The sequence below is a fragment of the Xiphias gladius genome, chromosome 22 (assembly GCF_016859285.1).
Source record: "Xiphias gladius isolate SHS-SW01 ecotype Sanya breed wild chromosome 22, ASM1685928v1, whole genome shotgun sequence".
In the NCBI taxonomy this organism is placed as follows: Eukaryota; Metazoa; Chordata; class Actinopteri; order Istiophoriformes; family Xiphiidae; genus Xiphias; species Xiphias gladius.
In genome coordinates this window covers 3,553,051-3,580,161 of record NC_053421.1, presented here as the reverse complement: position 1 = coordinate 3,580,161, position 27,111 = coordinate 3,553,051, and the positions used below count along the sequence as shown (strand labels likewise).

The window sequence follows — 27,111 nt, the reverse complement described above, 5'->3', positions numbered from 1 at the left end:
AACTGAGTACATTTACTCATGCACCATACTTACGTACCTCAAAATTGTTCTTATCATGTCTCTGCATTTTGAAGTACATCTGTATGAACAGAAGGAATTGTCTGCATGTCTGTTTAGCTGCCAGGAGAGTTTGATGATGCCCCGGGTGTATATACAGTATAGTCCCCGTTATCCTCCATCTCAGTAAAGGGGAGTCTACTGTGGTTGTAATGGCCAGTGAGTGATGTTCTTTCTTAATGGAAGTGCTGTAGCTCTCAGCCGGCTGTCAGCCAACACAATGACCCGTCAGTCTGGCTGACACCTTGACTGACAAACCCACACTCATTCTGGTGCATATATTCCCCCAAGCCTCCAGCAGGATTTACCCAGCCACCACTGGGTTGTATTAGAGGGCAGTAGCCTGGAAAAGCAGGAGTTCTGTTTTTTCCAGCCCTTGGGGAAGAGGTATGGCTGCAGGACGAAGAATACTCCAATGGAGTCCACAAACATTGCTGTCTTTGAAAGGCTCTTCTCCCATCCTGTCTGCCCAAGTAGGCTTTGTAATTCATCAGTACAAAAGGTCACCATTTCTTCTCTCAGAATTTGGCCTTTTGTTTATGAAGGCCCTAAAGTATGATATCCATAAACCTCAGAAGCATTTTGTCACACTTCAGGGAACTAATGTTAACTGCTCATCTCTCTTAACCTTCCTGTCAGTCATGCTAATGGACATAATGATAAACAAGATTCAGCTTTGGTAAATGTGTGTGTGTAACTGAGTGTGGATGAAAGTGTGTGCGTATGCCTTGTGCCATATCAAATTGATAAAAGGATGGTTTAATCACATCTACGCTGTTGCTCTTGTTGTTTTCAAAGTTCATGATACTGGCTAAGTAGGTGTTTCTGTGTGAGTGTGTGAGTATTTGAGTATATGAGTGTATGAGTGTTGTTTGTGTTTACATTGTGGGTGCTGAGGTCTCTTCAATGCCTGTCAGTTTCAATCCTCATCAAGGTGGTCTCTGAGGATTTGACCATTAATCCTTCCATTAGGTACAGGGATGTGTCCACATAGACACAAGAGTCGAATAGCATGTTGTACAAATGAACAGCAGTGTTTATGTCCATGGATTCCTTCGATTTTGGTTAGCCCTTTTGTTTCTAACTACTGGTGTATCCAGATTTGGCAGGTAAAAGCCACTGTTAAAGAAAGTGTGGTGTGAAGTTAAGCCTTTAAGAGACCACTCATGTCAAACTCACATCTTAAGCAACTTGACAGAGTCATTTGGAAAAGGGTTAGGTTTTATTTTTTGTATGTGTAAGTAGACATGTTTGCTTGAAGGTTTAGTCATCCAGGCCTTCAGGGATGTAACAGTTGTTAGTCAAAAGAACCAGGGCCCCTATTTAGCAAAGAATGCGTAGAACAAGTTCTAAATGTGTGTGCAGGAACTGTCCCACAAACAAAATATAGTAAATCTCATGTTTTCTGCATCCATCTGCTTGCATGTACCAGCTCATTTATATACAGAAATTCTCTAAGAATGCCAAATATGGTCAACTACATCCCTTTGAAACACTTATTAGTCACAATTTAAACTACTTGTTGTGGATGAAGGTAGAAAACAAAAAGATACAGATGAAAGTTACATTAGCATCCCTGGATTGGCATGCAGGAAAGCTTCCCAGCATGCACTTGGGCAACAGGCTTATGGACATTATGGACTTATGATCTCATTTTATGAGTGTTCCTACACTGTTTCTGGTCTTATTGTATTATGAATTGGGTTGTACAATGTTTCCACTATTCCACACTTTTTGTTACCATACAGTTAGATATTACAAGCAATTAATCCGCTAGTGATGTGGTGGTCACAGTAGGTCCAGATCTCACTACCATTCAGACACACAATCTTAGCTAAAATAATCTTGTGCATGTTGTTCATTTGCAAACTGTAATGTTGAATGTTTTTTAAATCAACAATTTATAGCCACAATATTAAATGAGACAAAAGTGGCTTGTGGGAATGGAAAGATAAAATATCTCATATAGAGCCACAGGTGATCAGTGATGTAATACTAAAGAAAGCAGACGAAACAGAGACATTAATGGCATAATTAACTCTGAAAGAAGTAATTACCTTGTGTCTGACAATTTTTTAACTCTCCAAAACTGTCAATGTGCCAAGCACGGCCACTTTACATAAAGATTGGCAGGTGTACTAAGTTGTGAAAGTAGGCTGGGTTTGAAATATTCAAGCTCTCTAGCTCTATTTTTAACTTTTTATGCAGCTAGTTCTATCGTTTTTCATGCATACAAGTGAGTGCAACAACATGTGTGCCTTTGGGTGGGGGGGTCCAAAAGTGCAAGACCAGCTGTACTTTAACAGACTAAACTGGTTTATTACCCCAAGTCGCATAGTCCAAATACACATCTGGTGCCAGAAGCTCGCTGTACCACTGCCCCAGGATGATGCAACTGAATTTGGAGCAAGTGCTGTTTGTATCAAACAAGCATTTTTGTTGGACATGAATTTTCACAGCTGTACATTGTTTCTTAAAATTTTTTCTCACTTTCACACACTCCACCTGCATAATGCAAGTTTTTCATCAGAGAGGATAGGTTTACATTTTTTCGAGGCTTTCTTAAAACAATATTCACGTCCATATGTACATCGAAAGAGTTTTTGATTGCTGTAATTGTTCATGCTGTCCATACTGGCAACAAAGGGAACCCCTAAAGTAATTTCAGTGTAAGAGATGAGAGATAAAATCCACAGTCCTTGTGCGTTCAAATGCATTCCAAAGCTCAGTAAAACCTAATGTGAGACTTTAGCACACTGAGTTAAACAAATCAATTGGGTATCTTGTTAGTTGCAGTCTCTTTAGTACAAAATGACAGCAACCAATAGCCCCCTTCATTGTATGTGTGGGCACGTGAGTATTGTTTTGTTACAGATCAGCACTGTTGAGTTTGCTTTAGCATCTGAGTTACTGGACTCTTTGATACTGTATATCCTGTACAGTTCAAGAAGGCTAGTTTATTTTCATTACTACTAATACTACTAGACTCAGGTGAAAATGCCTGAACCAGTGGTCCGTTGGTGTAACCTTGAACATGTTTAAGACTTTCTTGTCCATCTCCACCATGTAAAATTTTGCTACAGTGAACCACTCAAATGAACGTAAGGCACAGCCCAGTTTCTGTTTCCAGAAAACTTTTTTTTATACAAAATATGATTTGTTAGTTCAAGCAGAGACCGTACCTGTTCTGTAATCTGACATCTCATTATAGCTGTTGCCTCAAAGTCTGAATAGTTTATATACATGTGAATAATGACGAAACATCATCAGACAGGAACCACATCCAAAACGGTAAGATATTCATTGGCAAAATTACAGAACAAGAAACTCAAGCAAAGCAGAATGGAACTATAAGACTGCGATCCATTATCATACAACAATTACATGTCTAACTCATATCCATCATATTGGGACTGTGAAAATGCGAATGATGAGTGTTGGCTATCCAGTGTCACAGGAGTGTTGAAAAATCTAAGCAATCTTTTAGATAAATATATAGAAAAAAATCAGTTTCGGGTTTAGTTCTACTGTTTGGGTATTGCTTTGTTTTCCATTATGACAGATGATTTAGGATGAGTTAAGGAGATGCATATGTTACCAGGGAGCTCATTTTCTGGAGAGGAAAAAAAAAAACATGCGGATGTCTTTGATTCTGATTTACAAACTTAACACTGACCTTTTTGTGCTGTCTATCAGACATTCAGCCATTACTGAATTTCTTTCCTAGCTTCTTCTGTAAAGACAAACCTATAGAAATTCTCTGAGGCTCCATCTCTGTCTTCTCTTACTTTGCAAAAGGGCTATCTCTTTTTTTCTTCCTAGCTCACTAGCAGTTTGCCCTTAATCTTTGAATGTCCCTGTGTAACTGATAGAGATTGATATGCATCCTCTTCTGCTGAGCAATGTGAATTAGCCTCAGTCAAGCAGTGGCTCTATTCATTAGCTTAAGCCTGGGCAACTCTGGAACAAAGTGCCTCACTACTCTAAAGTGCCAGCACACAATGCCTAATAAGTCTTTATGTGTTATTAGGAAGGCTTTGAAAGGCATGCTGAAAAGTCTGATGTTCCCCCCCTTCCCGAGTTCTGATTGTCATTTATTGAAAGCTGTAATGGGAGACACGGCTGTGCAAGCCTCTGTGCCCCTTTAATAGCTCTGTGAAACATTAAAAATGGGGAATTTATTAGAATGCTTTTTAAGTAATGAATCAGGATTTAGGCGCCCCACACTTTTCCACTGTGGTAAAAGCCTTCCTAATTTATCTGAATAAATATGTCACTGAAGGTGTTGTGAGTGAGAGCAAATGCCATTCTTTAGTAGTACTGATAGACCGAACTCGTATCGAAATGTACACTAGTACTACTACATTGCTGATGTACCTCATAATACTAACAGCAGAATAGACACTGTAACTCAAATATAGACAGAAGCCTTGACATCACACACAACTGCACTTCCGATGAACTAATAATTGATAGGAATATAGTCAAACTGCTAACACATTCTGAAAAATGTCAGTTCACACATGGGAAACATTCTGTAGAGGGAAAGGATTAAGGAACACAGAAAGCTTTGCTGTTTTGCTGCTACAGGAGAGCCATAGTGGGCGTGGGTGGGTTGAGAGGCATAATAATGAATGATTCTTCCTTCCCAGTTGGTACTGTATATCTTTCTGCTGCTCGACACTTAAAACTTTCTTATTGCATGATTTTCTAGTCTGTGCTGTTTATCCTTCACCAAGACAATTATGGTTTCAAATACTGTAGTTTGTACATAGTGCAAATTTCTTGAATAAAATCTAGGATTCAAATAATAGCAGTCTCAACTAATGGCCAGCATGAAAAAAATAAAGGTGGTCCCTAGTTAAGGACAGGTAAAACATTGAAGGAGGTGTACCTGTACTATAGTGGCTCACATGGTTAATTCAGCATAATGTACATTTCTGCAGCACTAATTTCATCAGTACAACAACAGCATCATGTCATACTCACCATTCTGCTGCTTTTAATTTTTTTTTAACAGAAACATCATTTTTTTGTCACTAATCAAAATCAATTGCTTCTACATGGCCATTTTTCAATGGGTGCCACTGAAACTCAACACTTATGGCAGATACAGTATTTCACATTAAAATCCCTCTTGAAAATGGAGGGTTTTTGCCCTTTGAACTGTTGGAAAAATTATAATGTGCATCCTGCCAACAGGTGGTGTTAAATATTCAGTGATAATAGCAATGGAAAAAATGACAAAGTAGAATTGACTGCAATTAATTTGAGTGAAACAGTAGCTTTGTCAAAAAAAGAAACTTAGAGCAGGAGAGTGGTATTGTCTCGTGGTATTGTCTTGCCTTTATTTGAAACATGCTTATATTAAACCCGCTGTGGTCCTCTGCTGATGTAGCCCATCCACTTCAGTGACTGACATGTTGTGTGTTCAGATATGCTCTTTAGCACTGTTGCTATTGTTTGTGATGCTGAGTTACTGTGGCCCACTTATCAGCGTAAGCAAGTCTGGCCATTCTCCTCTGACCTAATGAGGCATTTTCGCCCACAGAACTGCTGCTCACTGAATTCTGTTTGTTTCTTGCACCATTCTGAATAAACTCTAGAGACTGTTGTGCATGAAAATCCCAGGAGATCAGCAGTTCGGAGATCACATTTCCTCCCCATTCTCCCATTCTAATGTTTGGTCTGAATAACAAATGAACCTCTTGATTATGTCTTAATGCTTTTATGTATTGACTTGTTGCCACATCATTGGCAGATTAGATATTTGCATTAATGAATGAGTGTACAGATGTTACGTAATAAAGTGCCTGCTGAATGTATATTTAAGCACAGACTTTTTTCGGCGAGAAGTCTTCCTGTTTTATGTTCTGCCCCGTTTTTATTTACTGTTGATTCTGTTTGCAAACTGTAACACTTCTCCATGTTATCATCTTAAACATGGATTCGGTATAATCATTGCTATGGCACTTATTCATCAATACAACAAAGTCATGTCATACTCACCGCTCTACTGCTTCAAGTTTCTCTTTTAGTAATACTGTTTTCATTTTCTACTTTTTTGTACTTTCAATCTGTGTTTAGCTACTGTCAGTGAAACCCAACATTTCCTGCAGATGTTTGAGATTGGCAGTTAACAGGAATTAAAAGGATTATGCCCTTTGAGCTGCTGGAAATCTTTTGATGTGAAACATCATCCAGGAGGTGTTGAGATTAATTGAAATATACAGTAAACTTATATCAGATACTTTATTTTATGAGCTTGGATGGATTGCAGCCAGTGATGTCTTTTTATGATGGTAAAATAATAATTTAAAGCAACACACTCTGCTTTTCTGGCCTCCTTTTTGTCTTTCTTATCCACCACTCAAATTGGAAGGTTGATGCATTCAAACATGTGATAAAGATGCAGTCAGAGGTGTCAAATAAAGGTCTACTGTCTGGTACTTTCAGTCTCAGCTGATTGTAACAGGTGAATAGGCCTGGTGCTGTTGTCATTCCAATATGTTCTGCTATCACCACCCTCACTCGTCGTCCTTTGATTCTCCTGGTTGTTGACAGCTTACCCTTTCCTTTCCTGTGCAGGATGCAGCCAGTTTATAACCACAGGCCTCCAAAAATGAGGCAGAACTGAACAGCTCTCCATCCATAATTAATCCACCTTGATTGAATTTCCTAATCCAGTTTTGATGTGGTTTCCCCATAGCACACACGTGGCTCTGTATGTTTGCTTAGACTTGTTAAGCAGAAGCCATGAGTCTTCAAGGCTTCTCTGAAGGATTCAAAGGTTCAAGACTTTTACAATCTTGTCTGATGGAATGGCATTACTGCCCGATGGCACAACAATATTCAGTTCAATTTTCAATTCAATTTTATTTATACAGCTCCAAATCATAACAGAGGTTATCTCAAGGCACTTTTCATGTAGAGCAGGTCTAGAACGTACTCTGTATAGTTATATTTACAAAGACCCAACATTTCCCCATGAGCAAGCACTTGGCGAATATGTTATCTGTCAGCCATTGAAAAATGTGTGTGCATTGTGCTTCTTAGTATGTCAAATTTGGTGCCTGATTTTAATTTAGTTGTATTATTTTAATAAAAGCTTATTTAGTATAATTTTAGTCAGTTGATAAGTGTTAGCTCTATTCTAAGAAAAAGAGAGACACTAAAAACTTTTGGTCTAGTTTTAGTTGATAAATTATATTTGAATTTCATTTTTGCCATGAATCTTCAATTTTTCTTTTTCCAGTGGCAAAATCTGTGTAGTGACATTTCATCAGACACCCTGAAAGTTTTTAGGTTTTACTCCGTGGAAATTACAATAAAAGCCCATACTTTATAGTGCAATATTATTGTAATATTAAGATTCAATTATATGAAGACAGTCTAGCCAACCAACACATCCTAGTGTGTTTGATGACACTGGAAATGATTTAATTGTCCACCACTTGTGACCTGTCTTGCAGGGCATGTTGTCTTTCTGTCTCTGCCTGCATTCTTCATCTCTGGTCCTGCATTAGGATTAGTTATGAATGTTTGCATTCAGAGTCAGATAAATCTTTCCAAAAAGTTGAAATGAGACTTTAATGATCTATGAGATAATCAGCTGCTGCAAAACGTTTTTTAGAATGAACAGTTATATTTCTGAAATGTAAAATATTAATATATTGTAAAATTTAGGTATAATTTTATATATTCCAGAATTTTAAACCTCATAATCAGAATGAAATGCAACTCTCTGAACTCCTAATGTAGGTCTTTACTCAGGTGAGGTACATCAACCATCAACTCCATCCATGCAAGACTTTTTCTTTCAAAGGAATCTTCAGAGTAATTTGCAAAAGCAACAACTGTCTTTAATTTATTTTTATGCTGAATGTATCAATATAACATCCCATCCTTTAGGTCCAGAGCATTTGCTCCTGGGTAGAACCACTTAAGTACTTTTTTACCAGTAACAAGTACATTTTTAGAATCTTGAGAATGACAGCTTTTGAAAAAATAACCATGAACAATAAGATAAATTAAAATACAATAAAAGAGTCAAGCATTAATTAACCTGAACAACTAATTGCTATTATATTAAAACTGATTTGAGTGCAACTCTAAAAGTTAGAGCCATTATTATAACTGTATATTGCATTACTAGCAATGTGTTATGAGCTTTTGCTAATTAAAGTATTCATTACACAAGTTGGTTTAAGTACAAAATGATGCTGTTGGTTTTTGTATAGTGTATGTGCTGCCGCAAGCTGGTTTCTGTACTTTACGCTCAGCTAAAGATTTTTTTTGTTGAGAAAGAGGCAGCACTCTATTATTTTGATGTGTGAAAAAATAGAGAGCAGAGTTTTTGATTTTTTTGCTGTCTTTCTCTCCGTGAATGATCCACGTGATGGAGCTAAGAATTTCTCAGTTAAACTTCAAAGCATACTGTGTCATCATTTTCAGCTCATCATCTTAAAAGATCTGAATTAGGACCACTGTGATACAAAGCTGTGAAGCACTTTGTCCTGTCAGACTGTCTGTCTGTCAGATACCAAAGTAATAGATATTTAATAGTTAACCATAATTTCTGTCACTTGGCAAAAGTTTGTCATTATTACCTAAGTGGAATACTATATAGTTATTATTTATAAAAGTAATGCCACTTTTGAAAACTTATTTTAGTATAAACTGATTAATGTAAAGAAAGCTACAAATATAATATCTTACTCAGCATAAGCTTAATTTGATATATTTAAAGAATGATTGGTGTAATGTAATCTTTTGTGGTACTATGTACACCACATATACAGGCCTGGACTAAAATTACATTATGGTAAGAAGAAATCACAAAACATAGTAATAATTAATATTTGCTTAATTTGAAATGTAAATATCTAGTTGTATGTTCCTGTTAATTGGAACGAGATGCAGGGTGGTTGGTCCTGTGTTCGTTCAGGGTTTTGGGGCTCACAAGGCTCTCAATGCATCTTCAGCAGGTGCTTATGGAAGACATGATGGATTACCTCAGTTTTTGCTATTGCCATCTTCCTCCCAGCTCTGCCTGTCCCTTCTTTTTGCGCCCCCCCCTGCTGCTGCTGTTCTATAGGGAAATGAATGGGCCTACTATTTGCTAACTCCACTGTGCATCTGGTAAGGAGGATTGCTGTGCATGTGCGTGCTCAATGTGCACATAGATCCATAGTATAGGCTCTGGGATTTACTGTGTGTGTGTGTGTGTGTGTGTGTGTGTGTGTGTGTGTGTGTGTGTGTGTGTGTGTGTGTGTGTGTGTGTGTACAGTATGTGTGTGTGTGTGTGTGTGTGTGTGTGTGTGTGTGTGTGTGTGTGTGTGTGTGTGTGTGTGTGTGTGTACAGTGTGTGTGTGTGTGTTTGTTAGTGTGTGTGCGTGTGTGTGTTTGTTAGTGTGTGTGTCTTTTTGTGGGGGTGTGTTTGGCCAGGTCATCTAGTACTCTGCATGCAGGCTTGGAGCTGGCTGATAAGCTGTTTGCAAAAAGTGGCAATTAAAAGTTGATCAGGCTGTCAATTCAAATGGAATGAAATGGAACCGGAAAGTAATTAAAAGGATGGCATGAAAATGACAACAATTATATCTCTTAGCTTCCCATTACCGATGCACAGAGGAATTTAATTAGTTTAGGAGCTCGTATAGTGACTCATACAGCAAAAACACAATAACACAAAATAGCAGCCACCTCAGAAAAACTGGTTGCTTCTTGTGTATCAACACAGACTGGCTATCTCAGTTTCACAATTAAACCTACAAAAAGGGAGGATGATGGATATGGACAACACTGGTGTTTAGTTATTGCTGTTGAATCATTAGTGCAATCTATGTGGGTCCAATTAGTGTGTTTTAAGTGGCTGGTGAATTCGCGGGATATTCCCAGTCCTCCCAGTTCGCCCATATGGCCGTAGGCTGTGTATCTGCTGTGTTAATGAGCTTGTCAGTTTCCATCCCACTCAGGGCTGGCCCAAGATGCCTGATGGGCACCTTCGTATGCACACAGTATGTACTGCTGAGAACACCTGCTTACACTTTACAGATAGCATACACAGCTAACTCACTCAGTCTATGTATTTCTTTAAAGAGATATTTACTCAGTCTTTCTCCTCTCATATACAGCCAGCTCATCGTCAAAGTATCTTCATAGTCCAGAAAATTCTGTGTGGAGCCACCTGGGTTTTATAGATTGATTCCAAACCCAGACTCAAACAGCTGCTTGCATTAGGAACTTTATTTAACCCTGCTCCTGAAAGGTTGACCACAGCTTTAAATGGTCCTATATTAGCCAGCTGGGCTCTGCAGAGCTTTTGCTCCATGTTTTAAATGCTGGGGATTGATCTGAAATAAAGCAGCAAGATGGTTGTTATATTTGGTCCATGTTTTAGGGGGTATTGGTGACTGGCTTCAGAGATTTAATTGTAACAAAACACAGAGCTACTGAAGTCCCGGAGTTCAGTGCTATATCTGGAGAAAAGAGGACTACTGTGCCTGATGGCTCTGAATTTTTTGATAAAGTCTTTTCAACTCATGTCAACTTAACTAATTTGGCATCTTGCCTGGTAATGTCAATTTGACTTTCGGGCTCAATGTCTGCCTTCACTTTGTATGACTCAATGTGATAGTGACAAGGTCTAGTCACTTACTGATTGATCAGCTGGTTAATGTAGTATAAACTTGACTATTAAACAGCATAAAAGCTCTGTATAATAACGTGGTTGTTTCACATTGAACTTATTTAGAAAGTCATTTTGCCAGAAGCCATCATTGAGAAGTGTTCATGTAATTTTCACTTTTGTGTACATTGACAATGATGGTGTTGGGCTGTGCAAAATAAGAGGAACACTCTACGCTATAATGCAATTTAATATGAGAATGCCACAAACTACAGCCTTAGGATTTACCAGAGACTTCTTATACAGTCTCAAAAAAACTTTAAGATTATAAGTTTATTTTCAGTGCTCTAAATAATTACATTTTAATTAATTTTCTTTAGACCAACCTTATGGCCATCATTGAGTTGATTAGATTAGATGTGATACTCATCATCGAGGTCTGCACGAGACTGCCAGCAACCCCAGCAAATCCCGGCAGATGATGTTTTGAAAATACTGGTCCAAATACCATTTTACAGGCTTGAAATATTAACTGGTGTTTCCAGGCCAACAGTAGAATATTTGCTCTTGTAAAATCCGATTATTAACATTTTATATTAACTAAAACTGTAAGGCATTTTCGTCAATAAATTAATCAGGCCACTCTTATTTTTGTATATATTTAACTTTACTGAAATACATAATTATGAATCATCAAGTTTATCACTGGATAACATCATTCTTCCTGCTGAACAGAGAGAGAGAGAGAAGAGCAATGCAGTGTTTGAGTTTCATCATTATTATTATTATTATTATTATTAATAATTATGAATTATGAATTATGAATTATTATAGAATCTACTTTGAGCTTAAAACACATTTTGGTAAATCACAGTAATACTTTAAGCATGACTCAGGACAAAGTTCAGGGTTCAACTAAAATCAGCGTCTTTACTAGAGAACAGGTCAGTACACAGGAAGGCTGATAGAAGAGACAATTCCAAAAGGACTGGGCAAAAGATGTGGTCGAGACTAAGCAAACTAACCAAAACCAGGAACACTAACACAAGGAGGAACAAAGACGAACTGACACACGGGAGGGGGGGCAATTGGACACAGCTGCCACACATTAGGGTGGGGCAGACAACCACAAAGGTTGGAAACATAGGTGGGCAGGAAGTGTGAAACTGAAACAAGAGGGAGAGTTAATGACATTAAAATAAAACAGAAAATAGTACACAAGATAAATACTAAAGGAGAAAAAACATGACCTAATTGGCAGAATGAGACACTCATTTATGGTTGTTATAAACATTGTACTCACCAAAGTATTTGCTGAGGTCTGGGAACATGGCAGCATTGCTGAAAAATGTCGAACAGGTCAAGAAACACAAGCATTCAGATGATCAAACAGTTTGTAAACAAACAGTTTATCCAAAATATATCCAAAAACCAATATATTTGGAGGTCAATTGTGCACATACGACGTTGGCAGTAATCCTTCATTGTACAATGAAACAATGAGTACGCATAATTACAGTAAGTATGGTAGCTTAAACTTAAAGCTGGAAGTGGGTATGTGAACTGTGATGGATGTTTACTGCAGACAATTGGGGTCATAATTTGACCATTTGCCTTTTTTTTCTCTTCCTGATACGTTTGTCTAAAATGTAGGTTTGTTTTCAACCGGTCTGATTGTCTGACAGCTTGTGTTTCATGACTGGTCGGACTTTGTAGTGGTATCCCCAGATTGCAGGATTGCAAAGACGAATTAGTTGAGTACATTATTCTTCCTATTGTTTCCTGCTGCCAGAGGACACTGTTCAACAAAGTGGTTGATGACAACTAAAGATCTGCTTCCACTCATAAGGAAGAGAAAAAATGTGAGAAAAACAGTGAAGGACATGCTCAGTGTGCTGCAGCTAAAATCCCATCAAGTCATTAAAAGAATAAATGCTGCAAACGGTATTTTTCTACTCTGATATACACCCGGATTTTACTTTTATTGTTATTTGATTTACATTTTCATATTCAAAATACATGCTGATGAATTCCATATCTTTTATTTTTAATAAAAACTGAAAATAATGAGCCCCGCTTACTTCCATCACGTAGGAAGAGCACCTTGGGGCCTTTGAAAAGCTGGACAGAATTAGCACAGTTTTACCCTGAGGTTCTCTGGCTGCTGAAATTCTTGATGAGCAAGGTTTCGGCAAAGCAGGGTTTGTCCTATATGTTAACAGCTGCATAATGCCCATTGCAGTACAGTAACTACCTTCCCACAACACTGAAATAACACCCCAGAGACAGGTTTTGGCTGGCACAGCCTGATCTCCAATTGGAAGATGTGTGTGAATACATTAACATAACAATAAAGCCAGAGAGATTTTAAAGAGAGAATAAAAAAACATTGTAGATTTCCAAAGATCATTAAATGATGACAACTTTCTGTTTACAACATGTGTGCTTTACCTCAAGGTGAATACTGGGGCTGGCATACATTTGCATGAATTAGCATGTTTAAATAGTGTGGGGACACTGGCTTTTCGTTACAAAGAGACAAAGTCGATAAATCAAAATGAGGGCCAGCCGCTCAAGTGATTGTTGTGGCTCTCTGGTCACCACAGAGACATAGGAATGAGTGCACAGAAGCCTCACAAAATAGGGTGTAGCTCAGTGGTCCGTAATTCAAGAATGAATATGTATAAGTAGGAGCTCAGTGGACTTGGCCTAGGGGGAAATAATTTGGTAGACTGGAGGAGACTGGAGTCACCATCTCTCTGTTCAGAGAGAGTAGAAGAAACCATGCACTCATTATGAAAAGAGAGTGCGTCAGTTACATCCATTCTGTTCCTTTACTTGTTTAGTCATGAAAGGAGTGGAGTTGGTAGCAGCAGTTTATGTGGAGTTTAAGTTATTTTGTATTTTTCAAAACTGTGAACTTGACTCAAACTGCAAGTAGCTGGGCTGATTTTTGGCAAGCTCTATCTGGTGAGTAATGCTCCAAATTCATCAGTAACTTATTAGGCGGTATTAATCACAAATAAATAGAAAAAAGAAAAATCAAGACTATAGACTAAATTTTTCCAATAGGAGCTCACATAAAATTTTGGGAGGACCTGTCCAAGTATAGGAGCACCACTTAAATCAGTATTTATTGTTAATCATGAAGGACAGATAGTCAGTCTTTTACTCATCACCAGGCTTTTTATTTGTTGTAGCTACCACAAGTCCTATGATCTTCACATAAATCATTGCTGTAAGCTGGATTTCCTCACAGTCTTTTTTTTTTTTTAAGGATTTAATTTGACTCTTGAATTTTGTGAAGTAAAGCCTTTTCTTGTAAGGTTCTTTTTTTTCTATTTTCTTTTGATTAATTTTTCCATTACACATGCATGACATCTTCCATCACATACTGTATCTTCAGGTTATTTAGGTTCATATTTAATTTATACAGATCCCATCAGGGGGAAATGTATATATTGACATAAGACAAACCATTAAGAGACATCTTAAATCAATTTTTTCCCCTTTGGCCTGAGACAGCAAAATATCAGCAAATATCATCTACATATGAGTTCCTTTTCCAAATTTGATACCATGAATATCATCATGAATTCTTAACAGCTTCTGCAAACATCTCAATAGCTCGAACATATGGTAGTGGAAATAAGGAACAACCTTGATGGGTTTCTCTCCAAGGGGAAATTTTTCAAAGTTACTCCAGAGCTTTCTGATTTCTGTGGCATTGGAGGGTATGAATGATCTTTTCCTTTTTGAAAAAATGAATCAGAGTTTGCTTCAATGTCCACAATGGTGAGCAAGCAGTCAAGATGATATATAGATGCGCCATCTCCAAAATTGGAAGATTTGAAAATAAATTAAATCTACCATAGTAACAAATGGCCTAAGCAATTGATGTAATAGTTTTTAGACATAATTTCTGAGCTGTTTATTCTGTATTCTGTCAGATAATATTTGGACAAAACTGAAAACCTTAAAATGGCTGTAATCAGCTTCTTGTCTGTTTCCATTTACTCGGTGGAGCTGTTGTCTAAGCATGGATATCAGATGTCCATCAATGGCTCACATACAAATGTAGGCAACTTTGTGTTGACTAAACACACATCAGTCAAGTCTCAGTGTTAGAAAATGTCTTGATGGTCTCGTTACTGGAAGTGGGTATTGCTTGTAATCAGCATCCTTTATGCAGCACAAAACAGCCAAACGATCATATGTAGAAAGGTATCAGAAAGGATTCAGACTGCTTCATGGTTTGCACACTTAATTGTGTTGTAAATTTAATTTAAGAGGATGAAATTGAACTCTTAATGACAAAGTGAAAATATGTTTTTTGAAATCTTTGCAAATTCACTAAAACTCAAAAACTCAAAAAAAATCTCTCCTTTACAAAAGTATTCAGACTTAATTCAGTACTTTGCTTTAGCCCCATTGGCGCTTGTTTTCTTCGCAGACCTCTCTGTACATGGCTGCATTTATTCTTCCCTCAATTCTGACCAGTCTCACTGTCCCTGCCGCTGAGAAGCCCCCCATAGCATGATGCTGCCACCATAATGCTTCACCGTAGGGATGGTTTTAGCCAGGTAATGAGTAGTGCCTGGTGTTCAAGTTCAGTTTTCGTCTCATCGACCAGAGAATCTTTTCCCTCATGCTGTCAGAGTCCTTTAAATGCTGTTTGGCAAACTCCAAGTGGGCTTCTATCTAGCCTCTCTACCATAAATGCCTGACTGATGTAGCGTTACTGAGATGGTCATCCAAACTTCTTCCATTTCACCATTATTGAGGCCACTGTGCTCCTGGGAACACTCAAAGCTTTAGAAATGGTTTTAAATCCTTACCCTGATCTATCCCTCACAACAATTTTTTTGATGACATCTACAAAGAGTTCTTTGAATTTTACAGGTGTTTTTTTTTTTTTAACCAATATGTAGTGTGAATTCTGAGACCTTATATACACAGGTGTGTGCCTTTCTAAACTATGTCCAGTTAATTCAATTTGCCACAGGTGGACTCCAATTAAGTTCTAGACACATCTCAAGCAAAATTGAATTACTAAAGGGTCTGAATATTTTTATTTCTAATAAATTTGCAAAACTTTCTAAAAACACGTTTTCACTTTGTAATTATGGATTATTGAGTATAGATGCAAAAATGGCAATTTTATCCATTTATAATTAAATCTACAACACCAATAGGGGTCTAAATACTTTCTCAAATGACTTTATACATCAGTCGCTGTGTCAAGCTGTTCATCAGAAGCTCCTTGGCTGCATACAGCACCTAGCTGAAACCACAGCCACCCTTCACTCCTTCCAGCTTAAGTGGACTCTAATAAAGTTGCTCTTTGATGCATTAATAACCTCTTCCTCCCTACTGGGCTGTGGGGCCAGCCTCCAAACAGCACCCCGCATATCCTTGCCTGACATGCACTGTTTAATTATTTCTTTCTATGAGTGTTGAAGCGAAACGAGGGGAAGAGGAAAGTGATGACATACTTCTAATGAATCCTTGAATAAATAATACTGCTGTCTAAGCTTAAGGCATCCTGAACCGACCTTAGTGGGAGAAAGGTGGAACATGCAGGATGCAGAGAGTGGATAAAATTATGAAGATAGAAGTGGTAGAGAACACACCTGGAACTATAGTGACCACTGTTCTATGAAATTCCACCACAACCTGTTTACATCATTAGCCTTGAAATTTACACTGTTATTTGGCTTTATTCTGAATGGTGGTCCCGCTAATTTTCCAGAGCTTAATTCATTGCAGTCAGTCAGGATTAAATGCTATTAAACTATCAAACTGTAAAACTGCATAAGAGTAGATATGTTTCCATCCACCAGTTCTATAGTTTGTTTCAATAAGCTTTAATCAATAAACAGAATTTGCAGTACAATGCATGGGAAACAGATTTTTCTAATACACCTTTATGTTGTACTGACTGCTTCAGTTCTTTTCAAGGTTACAGGCTTCCACTACACCTGAAACCCCAATAAATAAAGAACAAAGAAGCAGAGGTGTTTGGGTGTACATCAAAGTCCTGAGATTAAATTAATAAAAAAACTGTCACTTCCACATCTTATAAAAAAAGCAGTTAATGCAAAATTAACTCTAATTCAAATTTTGTTTTGCCAAAATCTCAGAAATAACAAGTCAACTCTTCATGTTATCGTTGAATCTGAATTTTTTATAACCATGTTTCTATGTGGTTTCCAAAAGTAAAAGCATATTAGAGTCATCCTCACAGTACTTGTATTATTATTTTTATTGTAAATATCTGTTTGAATCAATGTTAATATTCAAAATACGAATGTTGTTCTTTGAATATCTGAAGAAAGGATGCCCATTATCATACTCAAAGCTAACATTCCTGCAATCTCCATCCATGACATGAACAGAATATAATCAGATTTTTGTGTGGTCTTTAAATGTATTTTTTTTCCCACTCTACACGTTCTGTTCTGGGGGAAATGATTCACCTGTACAGCAGCTGGATTTTTTTCACTCTGCTGTGTGTGTGTGTGTGTGTGTGTGTGTGTGTGTGTGTGTGTGTGTGTGTGTGTGTGTGTGTGTGTGTGTGTGTGTGTGTGTGTGTGTGTGTGTGTGTGTGTGTGTGTGTGTGTGTTTCGGAGGGGGGTGGCCATTTCTCTACTTATCAGAGGCAGTGTGAGATTGAGGGCCATCACCCACACTCTGTTGCCATAGTGAAGACAGACAGAGGCCAGCTTGAGTGACAGCTGATCCCACCACACGTTTTCTCTTCCTTCATGCTTTTTGGTCCTCGACCTTATGTGCAGTCACCCCATACATGGAAGCTCAGTCAATAACACATACTATAATTGATCACCTGTCGATATTTCATGTCAGCACACTGGGTAGGAGATTCTGCAGTATGTTTTTGTCAGAGAAAATGCAGTTGCCAGTGGGGGCAGCTGCTCTAAACGGCTGACACAGGCCGTAATCTAGTTGTCATGGGCAATAGGACAACCAATACTATTTTAGCTGTGTCACTGACTGCTAATCACCAATGACACTGATTGCTGCTTGACTTATGTTGTTGCGCCCACAAATTTTAATATCACCGCATTCACAGGTGATCAGCAGTGTATCTTTTAAGTAAATTAATAAAAAATGAGGTAAGAAACATGTCTTTTGTAAGTACTTATTGTATCGCCATTATGACTACGTCACAATTATATTATAATAATTAGATGTTGATATGATTAGAGCTGAGACAAGAAGATTGACAAATAAGGTTATGTTAACATCAGTGGGTTTTTTTTATAAATTGTTAAACTGAAAATTGTACATGTATTCATTGCAAATTTAAGTAGCGAGTAGTTTTAATCAGTCACCTAAACACATTAATAAGAATACCTTTCCTTAAAACAAGATCATTTTCACCTACAGAATTACTCAGTGCAAATGAATTAGAAATAAAACCTTCAGAATAAATATTGATGTAACTTGTTTATGACACAAAGACACAGCTTTGATTGTGATGGAGCATGTGTTTGATGGTTTCATGCTTAGTTATACTTATGGGTGTGGCAGAGTGTTCAGTGCATGGCAGAATTCTTATTTATACACACAGAAAGCTATATATATAATTTATGATACTTACTTGAATAACAATTAATAAAAGAACAAAGTGAAATACAGTATACTGTTATGTTTTTTTTAATAATAGTACTGTGTAATATATTTAGAGCTGAAATAATCATTTGATTGACAGTAAATTCATCAGCAACAATTTTGATAATCAATTAAATGTTCAAGTCAGTTTGGAAGGAAAGGAAAGGAAAATACCAAAAATTAACAGGTTGTAGCATCACAAATTTCCTGATTTTCTTTGTCAAAATATACTGTATATAATATATTTCTGTTTAGATTGGTCTCTTGAAAAAAACATTAAAACAACAAAACATACAAACAAACTGCTTGATGACATCCTTCTGAGCTTCTCCAACCATCAAGAAAGCCTTGTCACTAGTTTTAAAGAAGAAGGAGGGGAGCTGATTCTCCTTTTAAGGAAGGTTGCAATCAAAAAAGAGGTTTATTTAATTAAAAATGATCATTCTTATACCATGTGTTTTCTAGGAAATGATGACAGGTCACTGTATATCCATCTATTTAATGAAATACATAAAACAAGGTGTATTGTATTTTATTTTATTTCTCTGTTGGATTTGTATTAAAAAAAGGCACTGTAAATCACCTATAAACAATAAGCAAGATATATTATCAATATGCTGAATTATTACAGGATAGTGCACATGATATATTGTAATGATGTGTTCACCCATATTCATCCTTTCCTTCACTAATTTTATTTGTTCAGATCGGGCAGCTGGTGTTCAAGGGGATGAAGCGTCTGAACAGGATCCAGTCCATGGTGTTTGAGACGGCCTATAACACCAATGAAAACCTCCTGATTTGCGCTCCAACTGGTGCCGGCAAGACCAACATCGCCATGCTGACTGTTCTTCACGAGATCCGTCAACACCTGCAGCCGGGCGGTGTCATCAAAAAGGAGGAATTCAAGGTCTAACAGCGACACACACATGGACATATAAAACAGAGGTCCAGAATATGGGCTTGCTTATTGCTGTCTCGGTGGATTTGATTCAGTTTGATTACATATTACATTGGTTGTTTGTAGGAAGCTTTTTACCTGAAATGTCTGCCTGGCTCTCAAGCAAAATTATAGTCAGTGTATTTAAGAGAATTTCTGGGTAATGTCTAAGAATGTCTGCGATAACTGCTTAATGTTTCCAGTGTTACTCTACCACAGAGTCTCTCAACATGCCTCATGGAGATTAAGCATGCTCCTTGCTGAGATTCACACAGCCCATGCAGAGATTCAGATCTGATCCTTGGAACTTTGGATGCTGAGATAACAGGCACCATTTACATGGGAGCTATCTGATTTATCTCTTTTTTAAGTCAAAGAAAGCTGAATTTACTTAATTATGTTTCCCTCAAAGAGGATCTGTCTGTTTTGCTGATTTGTTTGGCTTTTTTTGTCATTTAACCTCAATGGTGATCTGCACTAGTATTTTTTTTTCTTTTCTTTTCTTATGAGTTGAAAATAATCTGAACTAATCTGCAACATTCAAACATTGGCTAAAAATGCTAAACACTACTGTTTTTGACAGCTGAAAAAAAATATATTTTCCATAAAACCTTCTCTACCTTTCTGACTACCTATATCCTCCTACCTAAACTAGATACAGAAAGTTCTTGCCTACAGTCCTCCGCGGATCTAGAATTGGGGACTCTGGCCAGTATAGGCATGATAATATTTGATACATTTTTGGCCCACTCTTCAGGACCTTTCAACCTCTCCGCTGTAAGTCTACAGAATGTAAACACAACCATGATTTAGACGTGTGGCGCTACTGGTTGCATCATAATCACTGGCTGCATCCTGTGGAAAAAGTTAATTTTAACTGCAGGCAAACTGAAAACGGCAGACACTTAATAAATGAATGAGGTTTAAATACTGATAGCACACCCGACTGCTTCAGGAGCTTATTGGTATTATAGTTCTGGCCAATCAGGAACCTGCACCAGTTTAAACTGGTCCTCGGTACCCATCCACTAGTTTCGATAAATGATATGATAGCATGTGCGAGCATTGCGCAAATTCAATTTATTTATTTATTATTTGGTATCTGCTTCAATAGCCTTTTACAGGTACACCATACATCTGAGGTGCTGCTACTGTGGTTCAGAGCTATATTTGAACTTCAGTATTATCATCAGTTATCATCATCATCCTGTATTTATAGAATGTTTGAAGGAGACCCTTATTTACAATGATTTCTGGTCAAATTACATAGACAAAGAAAATGACAATAACGACAAGGAGACGAACTAACAGAGAAAAGGCAATACCACAATTAATTAATGAGAGTTGTTCATGCTGGAGAGGAAAGGATGCTGTCTAAGTCTGACCAAACCCTCCTTCTACAATACGTCAACACTTTTTCTCCTCTCCTCATTGGTGTTTTACAAAACACCACAGAACACTACAAAAATTGGTATAGCAAACTACCGAAGGAAAGTTGTTTGGAAGCTATACACTATTTTCCTAAAGTTCCTCAAAAACGTGGTTTCAAATCGTAAGTTCTCTACAATATTTAATATTCCTGATTAAATCAGCAATACTCAGAGTTAAAGAAAGTAACATTCTTGGGTTGTATTAATTATTCATTAGGACTCTGTGGGTGTGGTTTAATCAGATTTGATTGACAGTGACAAATTGTATTGGTGCAGGGAAATACATGGCATTACTTTTTTCTACCCACTTTAAACCAGTGAGAAGTTAAAATAGTATAGCCAGAAATCTCTGAATTAAATAATAAAAACTATTCCAACTTGATAGGATTTATTGTGTTTATGTAGGACCCCCATCACACGTAATAAGAGGCTGATGGAGAATTAGGTTTTGAGGGGTTTTAATGCAGAGCAGTTCAGCTGTCAAAAATATTAAAAATGCTTTGCTAATTTCAATTTAAGCACATTGTAGACTGACTGTGCACTGTGCAGCTGCACGGTCTAGGACAAAACTCACAAAACAGCACAGTAATACTCAGTATTAAAGGCAGTCATATCGGGGGCCAAACAAACACGATTGAGAAAGCCTTACCTGGAGCACACACATTTCACTTTACCTACAGTACCTCCGTAGAAATTTTGACAGGGATTTTACTTTATGTTTATCTTACTCTTCATCTAATTATCAGATAGACAGTTAGGTTTCTAACTAGACTACAACAATTCTTCTAGACTACAACAATTGGAAAATAGAATCTTAAATAGATGTACAAAAATTCAGCTGTTGACAATTTAGTCTAAAAATATTGATAGATGTGTTATTAAACCAATAGTGTCAAATCCTTACACACACTCAGTTAAATAATTCAGACAGCCAAAAGTCTTTGTTCTCTTTCATGAAGACAAACACACACATATACACAGTGTTGCAGAGTGCCAGCCAGTGACAATAGCCACTTTTCATACATCACCATTAAACTTTACCCATGCAAGTGTCTGGCATCATGTTTCTCAATAAATTGTGATTTGTGCTGGTTGCCAGGGAACAAATGATCCTCCCTCTGTTTGCTCATTTATCACTACAGTTTCCTTCCAGTCCCTGTCTCCTTTACCCCCCTCCAGCCCCCAACCCCCATCCCTAACTTCTACCTTCCTCACTCTACCCCTCTCTGTTTATCCTATTCATTTCTATTACCATCTCTCTCTCTGTAGATAGTATATGTGGCTCCAATGAAGGCCTTGGCAGCAGAGATGACTAATTACTTCAGTAAGCGATTGGAGCCACTGGGCATCACTGTTAAAGAACTCACTGGAGACATGCAGCTAACCAAAGGAGAGATCCTACGAACACAGGTACACACACACTCTATCACACTCTGGCACACGCGCACACACACGCACGCACACACACACACACACACACACACACACACACACACACACACACACACACACACAGTACACTATGGGATCTATCATGATTCCAAAAAATAGTTCAAACTAAGGGGAATAAAGCTGTCCCTCCTTCAGGTTTCCGCTTCTACACATGTATTCTCTAGCACCCCCTAGTGGATTGGATTGTGACTTTTATTGGAGGCCATTGCATCATATGTTCTGCAAAGTGCATGGTACAATTCTGCTTATTATTAATCACAAGTGTAACTTTACTAGATATATAATTTAAGTGTCACCTACTGTAGCAATGGATTTAAAGGTTCTTTCAAACAGAAAAAAACTGATAAAAGGGCCTGCTGTAAACTCCTAGTGTTTGCTGTTCTTGTTCTGGCTTCATCAGTGAAAGCTTGTTGTTTAGAAGACCACTATGATTTAAATCCTAGTGTCCTTATTTGCGCCGAGCCTTACTGTTCTATATCACTGTATATATTTTTCCAGTCCTTTGTCTGCTGTTTGTATGGGACTTTAGTGTCTCACTGTTTACACACTAAGAACAGTTCACTTGATCTTTCCCTGAAATAAATAACCACTTCACTGACACCAGACAGTTTAGGTTTTGGTTCATTTCCATGGTGGTGTGGACCTGTGGTTAGGGGTTACAGTTTAAAGGTACTCTTGTAACATTCTGTATTTTCTTATCATCGACAAAATTCCAGCAGAGCCAAACCAGCAATTAACTGATCTACCAACCAGTACTGTGTTGCACCAGGTAACATGTTCCATCATTACCATGAACATACACACCATACTTTATTTTGACTCAGTTCCATGTCTACAATCCTGCTGCTGGAAATACTCACTGGTGAAGCTAATGGGCATTAATCTGCCACTGAAGATAGTCCTGACCAAATGCACCATTTCTTCCTATTTGAGCAACGTCAAAATGTAGTGTCCAGTTCTTCTAGGAAAGGACTGAATTTGTAAAAAAAAAAAAAAGATTTATCTCTCCAGTAGAAACCAGTGGGCTTCGGGCTGAGTTTCACTGTTGGCAGGGAGGTCAGACAGTATTGAAAGATGGGATAACATCTCCTTTTCTACGAATCAAAAACATAAAATCATTTACAAATGCAATATATTGTGGTTATATTATATTATATTATATTGGACATTGGAGCAGACTACATGTAATTCCAAGCCAATGCAGAGGGTGCACTGATGCTTATATTCAACTGTTTTTTATTATAATAATTTGAAGATCGGGAAAAGAAAGTAGTATCAAAGAGGAGCACACAGGTCCATCATGCTTAGGTAAAGTTACAGTGACTGCATGCTACACTACCTTGTTAATGAAGTGTTTTTTGTCGGTGTACAGTGATTGTCTGTGTTTCTGGAGGTTCTCTATAGTATACTTTATGCTCTCTTATATTATGAAGTGTTTCTTTGCTTCACCTCACTGCCTTTATTAAGCTATTGTACTGTTTTGCAGGTTTGTTTTTTTTCTAGCTGACCACAGCTGTTCCCTATCTGGCTGGGGTGTGCTGCTCTAGTTTGTTCTGTGATAGGACCTACAGAGTGGCTCTGCTAGTACTGAAGCATAGTCCAGATGCTAATGATAAACCAGGGGCTGTGTCTTTTTAATGGTAATTACTCAGTGTCACACATCGATCACAAAGTGTCAAAGGTCAGCTATCAGATATTTTTTCAGTGTCTTGGAGAACTTCTTTATTGGTGTTTTTGTGTCTGCAGTTGATTAATTACCAGATCTCACAATTTTTGCAATGCTAGATTACTGAGCAAGAATGTGGAATACAGTGAGTCATCTGTTTTTTTTTATTTCTTTCTCTCCACATATTTGCCATATTCCTGCCTATTAGTGTGTCTTCAGTTTCCTTGGTATTTCCCCTAAGGCCCTGTAAATATGGGTCCACATTATGGATATTATGCCGTTTAATTGATTGTATCTTAATTACAGGATCAAGAATTCAGTTGTCTTGGGAAACTTTTAAATAAATGTATTCCTCCTATTAGTCTATTTCCTATTGTTGTTAGAGTTATCCTGGTTTCAGTGCAGAGTTTGCTCTAAGTAGAGCCATCTTTAGCGCACCACCATGCAGCATAGGTGTATGAAATATTCAATCAAAGTAAGAGTTGGGTGCCGGACAAGAGAATAATCCAAATCCTATTCCCCTCACTTTAAAAAAAATATAGACATGAGTAATTTATATCAATATATTATATATATATAACCCGGATATCTTGTTACCCTTGCTACCAAAGTATATTACAAGATAAAAAGAGAACACAATCACAATCAAGTCTTCCACATAAATTAAATGTAACTGTGCAGAAACCAAATATTATTCAAAATGATTCCTAAAGTTTTAGTGGATGGCTGTCCAAAAAACTTCTGAGCAGAATGAGGGCAGTGTAATAAGTTGAATTTGGTTGACGGGGTTGGGGGTTGAAGAGGAGAGAGTATACGAAGCCAGGACAGAGATTGGCAGCGAGACTTAACCCAACCCAGCCAAGGAAGAGTTACATCAGCAGCATCAACAGCAGATCAGAGAGAAGATAGACCAACTTTCATCCAAACCTCATCTGCGGATCAGCACACTTCCTCAGCAGTTGGTCGTACAGGGAGGTCCAGGCAAAATCCAGCCAGTTGTTTGGTGAAACTGCCCCTCTTTTTACTTTTATGTACTTCTGTACTTTTCTTTTTAGAGGTTAGGCAGGGTAGATGTCCAGAAACTGGATTAAGACTTTTAGTTATCTCCTCCTTTTGCCACTCTCACTCCTCTCACTTTTCTCCTCCGTGATGCTTTTGTCAGTTTTTCCTTTCCCCTGGCTCCCGGGTGTGTCTCATTTATTTTCTCCTCTTCCCCACCTTCTCTTCCTTCTCATTTGTAAAGGGCTATGCTGTCCCGTTCCTTTCCCCCTTTCTACCACAAACACAGTTTCACCACACCTGCTGCATAATCATAAATCATAAAAGAAATTATAACATATAGAGTTGATTAATAGAGTTGAGAGACAGAGAGAGAGACGCATATTGGTGAAAAAGAGCTTGGCAAGACCGGCAGGTAAAAATTTCAGGGGCATTTTTCTCTGCTGTATTACAACTAATGGTTGAACGCCGCAAAAGCGATGAGAGCGATGCTCCTTGTTGACTACACCCTCTACTACACTAACTACGCTGTCAGCATAGATGCTGATGGTATTTTATCTAGGGCAAAAATAAACCAGATGGCTCTAATAGTACCCCGTTCAGTTCTGGATTTTTTAGGTTTATACACAATCGAGTAAAGATATTTGGATGGATGATTACACTGTTATTTTTCACATAATCACAGAACACATTGATTTGATTTATATCTCTTATATTTATTTCTTATTGGTTTATATCCATCAGGTTAGCAAAAAAAAAAAAAAAAAAATTCAGTCCTGCTTTTACATCCAAGCACAAGACATTTTACATAGTAAAGATGAATTTGCTGGTGCTCTCTGGTGGACAAACTATGTAAAAGAATCATTGTATCTAACTGACCTGAAGCAGAAACTTAGATGTTTTGTTTAACTTAAGCCTCTTGTTCTCTTAAGGCCTTTTTTTATTTGCTTTATATAGTCCCTGAAGTTTAAGTGAAGAATTTAGAATATCTTCAGAAATAAATGCAAATTAACAAATTTTGAATGATCAAAATATTTTAATAAAATGACCAATGTTATTAAAGAAAAAAAAGGTTTCATATAGTTAAATAAAAAGGATCAGATGTTATGAAACAACTCAATGAGAGAAGTTTGCAAAGGTTGATGCGGATTGTGGAAAAAACACCACGCAAGACATCTAAAGAGCTTCAGACTGATTTGGAGCAATCTGGAGTGGGGATTTCAGCCCCTACCGTATGCTGCACACTAAACCAAGTACGGCTCTACTGGCGAAGGCCAAGGAGGACACCACTATTGAGTAGAAACTTTTGTCTACTCTCAGTAGTAGTTACAACGGTTACAGTATAGTTAAGACAAAATCAAATATTAAATCAAATATTCAGTTGTGATTAGAAAGTTGTATGGAGTGTCTTTGGTGGTACTGGTTGTATTAGAATGAAAAAGAGGAAATGGGCAAGTTATTGAACAGAGGCTGGAGGAATTACTCAAATTTTTGTATTTTTTTATTCAAATGTTTGTAGTCTGAAAGATGCCAGTTTTTAAACATGTCAGAGAACCTTTGTAAAACACATTCTCATGTAGTCATTGATACTATAGATCCTCCAGTAGGTTATTAACCTTCACTTATTTTTAAGGTAAACTGGTGATGCCAATCTAAAGCATCTTCTAGTGTTGTCACTTTAACTAGATGGCACTTACTTTATATCTAAGCTTGCAATCATTCTCTCTACATTTTCTGCTCACATTTACGATAGCCAGGCTCCACAGTACAACAGTTTCTCTTCATATGTGAGCGAAAATTAGTTTTGGAAATGTGAAAAATTATTTCGGGGCGGTGCAAGTGACTCAGAGTTTTCACACCCAAACCGACAACATGCACAGATTCGCTAAACTCGCTCAGTATCAAATTTGTTTTCCTGCATCTCTTTCTTGAAAACACAGCAGTATACAAAACATCATGTAGCAGATTCCTATTTTTAGCTGGTGCTGATCGTTCTAAAGTGAGCAGCATATTTTTTTTTTTTGTCAAAATATCCCATGTACAGACCCAAACCGACAAGGAAATGATCCTACTAAAAAGTATTGCGTATGTATCTTATCCCTCTGTGCCATACGGCTTAATTGTTGTCAAAAAAACTGTTAAAAACACCAGTGAGCAATTTTTGGAAACATTCTTTTGAGATTCTGCTCCATGTTGACATGATTGCATCACAACATTTCTGCAGATTTACCAGATGCATATTCATGCTGCCATTCGCTTGGGATACATTACTGCCTTTAAATGAGGGCTCAACCTATAAAAAACA

At 37.5% G+C, this 27,111-nt stretch overlaps 1 protein-coding gene across 3 annotated transcripts in view; it reads left to right on the top strand.

Annotated features, from left to right (window-relative positions):
* Positions 1–27,111, top strand: part of ascc3 (activating signal cointegrator 1 complex subunit 3) — a 163,444-nt gene that overhangs the window by 41,744 nt on the left and 94,589 nt on the right. For all 3 annotated transcript variants that reach the window (XM_040116968.1, XM_040116969.1, XM_040116967.1), the window contains exons 9-10: positions 19,026–19,229; positions 21,959–22,099. In XM_040116968.1, the coding sequence (XP_039972902.1) occupies positions 19,026–19,229; positions 21,959–22,099 (345 nt within the window). The remainder of the gene's footprint in view (positions 1–19,025; positions 19,230–21,958; positions 22,100–27,111) is intronic.